The sequence below is a fragment of the Limulus polyphemus genome, unplaced genomic scaffold (genome assembly GCF_000517525.1).
Source record: "Limulus polyphemus unplaced genomic scaffold, Limulus_polyphemus-2.1.2 Scaffold6524, whole genome shotgun sequence".
Taxonomy (NCBI): Eukaryota; Metazoa; Arthropoda; class Merostomata; order Xiphosura; family Limulidae; genus Limulus; species Limulus polyphemus.
Window position 1 is genome coordinate 34,829 of NW_013672134.1, and position 9,247 is coordinate 44,075.

Here is a 9,247-nt window from a genome sequence, read left to right on the forward strand (position 1 = left end):
TATCTAAAATGTGCTATATGGTATCACAGACAAAAGTATAGTTCAAACATGTTAGATCACTGTGCTGATATAGAGGCCAATCAAAGCAGTGTCTGTACTCATAGCAACCGGGTCTTCAGAGGTTACAGTCTTTGTGTTGTCATGAAATGCAAATATGAGACATAAGATTATTTCCTATAAATGTGATCATACTGAATTGTTCTCATTCTTTCTAAATCTCTCTTGTGACATGCAAAAACAGCAGGAATTTTCATTTATTGATAGGGGCTGTAAAAAGCACTTACAGGTGCTCGCAGGTGCCAGTACAATGGCATTCATCAAAACAGCAGTATTGTTCTTCCATTGTGATCAAAAATTATTATTTATTGTAGGTTAATTTCATAATTTGTGTTTTAGGAGCCTTTTCATGATTTACAAGTACACATTCTGTCCCACACATATGTATACGTGCAATATTTTCTTTTAACTTCCTTCAGTATTAGATGTTTCTGTTGATAGACAGTAAACATTTACTGTCAAAAAACTAACACTTACTTTCAACTATTTCAGTCAAGAAAGACATTTATAGCAGAAGTAGGTCTAGAAAAGTATAAATATGAGTAGCAAAATAATTTCAGAAAATAAGAAAATTATTTTAAATGTATAAATAAGAATGAAAAAACATTTATTTTATATACTGTGTAATTTATCGTGCTGACAAATTCAAAGTTGTTTAAAAAAATTATCTTACTAGAGAATGATCAATGCACCTCTTAAGTCTTTCAAAATTCTGATTATCAGTGGAATGTTGCTCCCTTAATAGTTAGATAAATTAACAAAACATGATTGTAACATGAACAATCCCTACTGAATATGACAGTTATGACACTAATAATAACTTTACTAACCTCTTAGAAGCCCGTGTTAAGCTATATTCAATGAGATATCAAAACAAGTCCACACTGGAAGCTGCTTTAGTCAGCTTCTGTGATTATGTAGCCCACATCCTAGGATGAAAATATGTTTCAGCCAAATACACAGCCACGAGGCCATAAATTGTTCCACATACAAAATTGTTTGGATGTCCCTGTCACATCTGGTGGGACAATTTTTTGTGTGTACTGTAGCAGGCAAAATCAAAATTACTTAATATAGTGCAATATGAAGAATCCACTCGTGGTTGTAGCTCGGACTATTAGAGTGGCGGGTGGTAAAAACCAGTCTAGCCCACAGATGCACATGACTGTGACTTCTGCCATTATACTATCTCCCCCCCCCACCTCAGTCAGGCAAAAAAAAGGCTATTATCTTCATATTTATAATTTTAATGACTTTGAAAATTTGTAAATTCCTTCAGAAAGTCTGATAAAACACTTCATATGAGCAGTCATTAAGCAAACGTGTCAGAAGATGAACGACAAGTCTAAATAAATAAAGGTGGAGATGAATTTTACTCTAGGCTGAGTTGTATTTTTCTGACTGATCTATCTTTAACAGCAGGTAATTGATACAAATTAGTCACAATTAGATTAAGAAAAGTTTTTATGCAAAAAACAACTTGGTATACTTTTATATTTTAGATATCCATACAATTTTGAAAATATTTTTACACACCACACAAACTTTTGCTAGAAAAAAAATAGGCTTTGTTTGATATCAACTGTGGATGATAGTCTGATGTGCCATGCTAAATACATGTGAATTAGCATGGCATGGGTTGTCTGTTCAGTTTCGCATGCAGGTTTTTTCCTGTGGACTTTTCTTGAAAAGTATTTTAGCAGGAAAGTTATTTGCTTTGTGACTTTTCAGGAAAAGCATTTGTTTCTAACAAACTAATTGCAAAGTAAGCTGTACTGCAACATCAACAAAGATACTTTTCATGCTTCTGGTGGACCTTTTTCTCTGTGATATCTAGTGTCAAGCAGCAGTAGGCACATTGCACAGGAGTGTTGGCCAGGCAAAATGATTCGCTCCACCCACTGTAGCTACAAACCCTGACCCCACCAATAGTGAATGGTATCAAAAGAAACTAGTAATTTGGGGGTTAAAAGTTTTGTACCTCTACTCCACTATAGTCATGTGTTATTACAAGTATTGGGTTAGATTACACACAGTTGAAGTTTGTAAAATTTAGAGTACCTTTAGCAAACACAAAGAAAAATAAAGCATAAATTTATAAGGAGAGTGTAGAAAACAGACCATTTACATAATTTTCTTTTATATGATAAATAAAATCTACACAAAAATTTATAAAATACCTGAGCAACTTGGATGGCCTGGTTACTGTTCAGGTCCCACATTTTAACACTTTTATCACATGAGGCTGTGAAGACCTTTGAACCATCCTAAAGACATAAAGAACAAGAGAAGATAAAGTATCAAGACTTGAACAGTACAAATTTTTAAACTCCAAACTTCTAATTGGGCTTAGTTAACAGAACACTGTATCTCTTGCATATCTAATACACAAGTCATTAACACATTTAAAAGTGAAAAAGGAAAACAATTATGTTAGAAGTTAAGAGATATGATCAAAAGTTCCTCAGATTTATCCAAAACAGAACTGCTGATTAGACAAGATTCGACACATCTTGCTTACTACATTATGTAATAATGAATACTGAATAGCCCTTAAATTTTAGTAAGAAAATATAAAAAAAACTTTTTTTGTTGTGTTTATGATTAAAATCTAAAACTTTTAATGATGTGGTATATTCCATAATTCTCTAGCCACTACACTAAGATTTTCAGCACAAACTGATGTCTTATCCACGACTTGTTGCTTTACAAATTTATTTAAAAGTTTTTGCATTTGCTTATTTATTAAAAAGTAATTCTAGTTTTAATTCATAAAACAGAATAACCAAATACTCAAATCATAGTAATCCTAGTTAAAATATATGGCCATTTCACATCACAGCCTTTAATTCACCACGTGAAAGTCCAATAGTTATAAAACCATACTTGTAGAATAAAATGGATGATATCCATATGAATTAGAAAATGTATTTCTCTAATGTTCAAAAATAATTTTTAACTGATTAATGCATAGAAAAACCAATTAGTTAATAACATAAAGATGAAACTTGTTAATCTTTTCATGTTTTGACACTGTTATCTGATCATACTCTATATTTCCTAATTGACTTATAAACTAATAGTGCAATGTTCACCCCAAGCTGTTATTAAGACATACTCCGACCAATCCTGAGTAAGAAAACTCATTTTAATGTAGTAAACCTGAACAAAAGTATATTATTCATATTTTACAATTTAAATTTACTTTGGTAACTTCTGACTTTAATATATAACCTCTAATAAAATAATCCCAAAAAATGTTATAACTACAATACCTTTTAAGATTTACTTATAGATTTAAACTATTTTCAAGAATAATAACTATAGACATTAACTTATAACAACACTGACTAGATAATGTTAATATCTTCTTGACTATTTATTAAGATTTTAAAATTGGATGAAAAAGAAAATTTATAGCTGACTTAATCTGGCAACATTTTAATCTACGAGGCTTTGACAATGTTCAAATCCCTGTTTTTTCAAATACATAATTAGTTAAGTTTCTATATTTTACTGTCCTAAAAATATTGACTATTTTTCACAAACAGGGTTTGAAACTAAAACTAGCAAACAGTAAGAATAAAAACACTGTTACATATAATTAAGATAAGTTTGATGTTTGAAAAATATAACATTATACAGAACATTTATACAAATAAATAGGACATGTACATATTTATATACATTTGATAGTTAGTCAATTTTAGAAAAGAATAATATTGTGACTATTAGTAGCCCCATACTTGCTACTGGGGAAAAAATAACTAGTAACCATTTGCTGGTATCTTCAATAATTAAAGTTGAGGCCTGAGAATTGAAAGTTTCACCACATTTACTGTGAAAATAATATATGCAACTTGTTATGCATGACATTATTTAGACAATGAGGTGAGAAAGGGTTTAACTCTCAAATATATTGTTTTCCATATTACTTGGTATTATAAGTTATGAACATTCTCTATAAAAAAATGTTCTCAGACAAGAACCAGAAATATTTCTTAAATATCTAAAAATACCTATATGTAATGAGCTAACTGTCTGAAATCTAACTGCAGACTATACTTAATTTTTAACTCACATCACTCCACGCTACATCAAGAACAGGGCCTTGATGTGTCTGCTGAGCTTTTGGTATAGTTTGTCCCGTATTTTGAACTTCCCAACATCTGACCTAGAGAAAAATAAAATAAGACATTTGAAAACTCTCAACATATGTTAAACCTAAAGTAGACAAAACTTATAGAAAGCCATATAAGTCATCACAGTCTCTTTGTCCACCACAACAATCAACAAATGGATCAAAACCAAAACTAAGCATAACCCACCATATCCCTATACAACAAGTGTTTAACATTTCAATAAAAGCATAATATTTAGTTTGATTTTGATGCTTTGATCATTTTTAGAAGAATGATGGGATCACCTTAATAGGCAGATTAGTCTTTTGTCAGCTTGATTTCTTAGGTCTTGATGTTCATATATTCCACTGATTCACACCAACCATAAATATGTGTATAAACACAAACAAAATGCTATATGTTTAAACAAACAATAAAATCAGTCAACATAAAAATTGATTTACCTGGTTGTCCCAGCTGCCTGCAATCAAGAAATTCATTTGTATAGAAGCAGGGCTAAATGCTAAACTGCTAACTGAATCATCTGGTGGTGAAACAACTTCATAATCTTTCATTGGATTGTGTGAGCCTGCTGTAGTGGAACCAAACACACTGCCACCAGTCCCACCAAAAGCATTAGTGCTTGTACCAAATATACTCATTTCTCAAGTCTGATGGAAAAAAAAGGGGGGTTTTGTTTCAGAAACTCTTACCTAATTAATAAGTGTCTAAAACATACTGCAAAGTCTAATGTAAAATTTAGACACACATTTCAATCACGCTAAAGGTCTTAAACTACCTATCTATCCACGATAATATAATGACTAAGTGCTGATAACTATTTACTAATAATACAACTTTAAAAAGTAATAATCTAGAGACATATTTCTGAAACAGTAGTTTTTATACTCCATTAAAAGTTGATGTGTAATATAAACTGTTTCTTTGTCAGTTGCTGTCCACATTTCTGTCATGGTAGAGTATTTTTTCCAAGCATCTTATGCAGTATTGTAAATGGCTCCATTTCTTCTTCTTCTTGAGTTGCTGATTTTTACTTACTAAAATCTTTCAAATTTTCCAAAAGCACCAATTTTGAGGCATATATCTGAGTCTTCTTTAATTTACTACAAGACTGTGTATAGTTTTTGTATGTGTGTAAAAGTGACAGAAATTTTTACATTTAAAGGTTAGTAATAAATAATTTCTTTAAAAAATAGAAGTTACAAAATTCAATTATAATTTTTCTACAAGTAAATTTTAGGGCAAAGTCCTACAACTTGAAAAGCTTTTACAATTTCTAATTTGTTGAGACAATAGTTTTTGATCCTTCAAGAGAGTAGCTTCCTTTATCCTCATAAAGAATATAAAAAAACTTCTCAAGGATATAGGATTTACCCTAGAATTGTCTTGCACAAAGAACTAGATTAATTTGAATCAGATTACTACTGGTTTTTTGTTTTTCAATGTGTTTTTTTTACCTAACCAAGTCAATAATATAAATTCCAGGTCTGATAGGCAAAAATGTTTCAAAAAATTACCAGAACCTAAGTTTAAACCATTACATTAATGTTATTTCAATGGTACATGTTTCAGCAACCTTGTGCTGACAACCCAATCATATACTAGGCAAACTCCTAAACCATGTATACTAAGCCTCCAGAAATATTTCCAGATCTAGAAGCCAGCCCCAAAACTTAGAAGCCAGGTCCAGTATAGAAAAGTTATGGAATATATTTTGAGTCAGTTGTGTGGTTAAGGTATGAGATATACAGATTTACACTAAAAAACAAGGGTTCATTATAAAACTTTATTATGTAACATATATTAAAGTTAAACTTGAATATGTGAAATTAAAATAGTAGACCAAATAACTATAACTTAAGTGGATTCTTGCAATCAATGAAAGTAAAATAAAATTAATTACTGCAGTATTGATAGGCCAAGCAGGTTTTTTTTCAGAATATAACACTTTACAACGATAAGCAAAGGCCTTTTTGTGTGCCTAACTTACTACTGTTTGTATTGGGAAATAGGGGCTATATGTATTTACTTTCAGAGCAACAAGTACATGCTAATGATCATGATATCAACAACCACTTGAAAGAAATGAATAAAAACCATTACATTTGCCCCCGAAGAAGAAAGGTCCACCTTTCGAAAATGCTCGGGTTATAGGGTTTTTATTCATTTCTATCAAGACTTCTAGAACCTATATGTTTTTCTAACATCATGAACCACTTGATAATATTGCCTAAACTAACTGCTTTTGGTCCTGCCTGAGTCTAAACATGCACACTGATTGGATGAATTGAAAGAAAGAAGAAAAACAAAATAGTGTGAAAATAGTAACACATAGTGCAACTGCAGTGCTTCATTCCTGGAAAAACATGTAGAAGTGCTGAATCTGCCATTAAAATCCTAGAAACAAAGTTTAATTTCGGACTCAAAGAACATGAAAATAGTTCTGGACTTCCAAGAGTCCATAACTGTTCTAGATTCGAGTTCTATTTAGCACACTCCTACACACAAATAAAATGGGAAAAAATATTAGATGGCATAATGAATTTTTTAGTTACCATGGCAATCTGGTGCTCAGAATTTGTCGAGGCCTGATGTCACAGAGATAGTTTCAGAGCTGGGCAATTAGTGGTATTTTCTAATCAATTAATTGATAGCCCCATTAATTGATTACATCAATTTTAACAGTGCTCTTCAAACCATGATATGTACAAGAAAAAACAAAGTTGGCAGCAGGTACTGCCTTCTCTCTAGTCAGCAATTCAAAAAAAAAAAATAGTTTGTGGTGGATTCTGCCAGACAATTGCCTTTTTGCTAGTTAGCAGACCAAAAATAAAATTGATGGCAGACAGCTGCTTTCTAGTCAGCAGTTCAACATTTGAGGCAACAGCAGACAGTCTTAGTAGCTTTGCCATAACAAAAAAAAACTAGTAAGTTTATTGGAAATAGGAATTGAACTTAAGATTATCAAATCACTGTGTTATAATCAGCTTAGTATACTGCTTGTAAACTTACTGATACAAATTGTCCTACAATTTGTTGTTGTCAGCTTAGTGTACATGTAATCAAAGCCTAAGAACGCATGAGAAAAAGTGTGTTGTAAGAAGCCCAAAGGAAGTGCAAATGTATGCCTACTTTATCTTTTAATGTATTAATATTTTTTAATCATAGAAATTGTAAATAAACTTTATTTTGTATTAAACTAACAGAAGTTATCTTTAGTTGGTAAGCAGCATTATATAATGTAATAATAGTCAAAGTGCTTTGATCCAGGCTGTAAGAATAATTATAGGGTTACATCATACATGTTAGTGTTTAGTTTTCCAAAAGATGAAAGAAAACAGCTATAGCAACAAAAATTCCAAGGACTTCACACCAACAGTCAGCAGTTTTGGTCCTGTCCGAGTCTAAACACGCACATTGCTTGGATGAATTGAGAGAAAGAAAAAAACAAAATGTGACAAAACTCAAAATGACTGTAAAGAACATATTTTCTGCCAGCTAGGGGGCCCCGTCTTCTAAAAATGCTACAAGCCCCACAGAGACTTAAGCCAGCATTGTACACAATCAATTTTATCATCCTTGAGTTAAATGCTCAGCACTGTTGTTGGATACATGTGCACAAACTTAAACAGACACTGATATATAACAGATAATACATTCACTGTTGAGAAAGGCTTAGATTGAAGTGTGTGATTGTGGTCGTTGAGTCAACACAATCCACCAGGCCATTACAATCAATTCATCACACTTCCTGTTCACCATATTATCACCATTCATATATATGGTCAGAATGTTCATTGATCTAAAAAGCCCATAAACACAACCTGAATGGAGGATTGAGCAAGAAAATCTTGTAATTTAGTCTAGTTTAACCTAAAAATAAATAAGTAAATGGTATTTAAATAATTTTTCTGTTGCTATGCTCGTTATGGTAGAACTTGAGTCTTACATAATATGAAGTTTTTGTTTTTTACTTGTATATTTTCGTGAAGATAAAGAGATAACTAGATAAGTTAAAACAGAAAAGACTGGCACGATCCTTCCATTAGCAAAGATTTTCTGCTGTTTCGTTCATTGCTACTGCTACTGTGCTAGTCATAATCATATTACTTGAAACCGTTCGGACTGACAAACTTTTGAACCAATAATTGAATAAACCATCGACATGGCATCCTACAGTAATTACTAATATTATATATTATTATTATATAGTTCTATTACTAATACTATATAATATACTATTATTATATAGTTCTATTACTAATACTATATAATATACTATTATTATATAGTTCTATTACTAATACTAAATAATATACTATTATTATAATAGTACTAATACTAAATAATATACTATTATTATAATAGTACTATTACTATTAGCTATACTACTTATTACTAGGCCTATCGGCTATCGCATCATCGGTAACTTCCAAGTTCTGTCATTAGCAGCAACTTCTTCATTTTCATTTTAAATCATACTTAAACCTATGTCGTTCTATTTTAAAAGTGCTATCATTTCATACTACAATCTACATGACTAGATATAATGTATTAATTTACTATAATTACAAGTTTAAACACACCATATACTTATAATGTTATATTGTAAGAACGTAATTTCCAAACTGTCTACTCGTGCAAAAGCATAAATGTATTTTACAAATATCTCACTAGATGGTGATATAATATCTTATTAACGCATATTTATAAATTATAGAGTAATATGTAAAAAATATCTCGAAAGAAACACACTGAAAATGTTACAAAATGTAAACAAAAAAAGAACTTAATGTCATTTTGTAGACGAAAAGACATAGATTAACTTAAAATCTATAATGCTTAAAATATTCACTCGTTAATAGACGTAACGTCTCTCAGTGGGTCAGCGGTTCCATTACCCGTGATGGACGGAGCGCAGTATCCTATTACACTGATTTGCACTATAAGTCTGTATTTGCGTAAAATACAGACAGCAAAGAACCTTTTGGCCTTTCCAGGCTCTCTTTGCGCACATAACTTTGAGATGATAAAAATTTTAAATCTCT

General features: G+C 31.2%; 1 protein-coding gene across 1 annotated transcript in view; it reads right to left on the minus strand.

Annotated features, from left to right (window-relative positions):
- Positions 1 to 8,855, minus strand: part of LOC106473816 (mRNA export factor-like) — a 29,762-nt gene extending 20,907 nt beyond the window's left edge. Inside the window, exons 1-4 of the mRNA XM_013934491.2 lie at positions 8,786 to 8,855; positions 4,643 to 4,849; positions 4,139 to 4,231; positions 2,238 to 2,324 (exon numbers count right to left, since the gene is read on the minus strand). Coding sequence (XP_013789945.1) covers positions 2,238 to 2,324; positions 4,139 to 4,231; positions 4,643 to 4,840 — 378 coding nt within the window. The 5' untranslated portion in view covers positions 4,841 to 4,849; positions 8,786 to 8,855. The remainder of the gene's footprint in view (positions 1 to 2,237; positions 2,325 to 4,138; positions 4,232 to 4,642; positions 4,850 to 8,785) is intronic.
- Between the last annotated feature and the right edge of the window lie 392 nt (positions 8,856 to 9,247).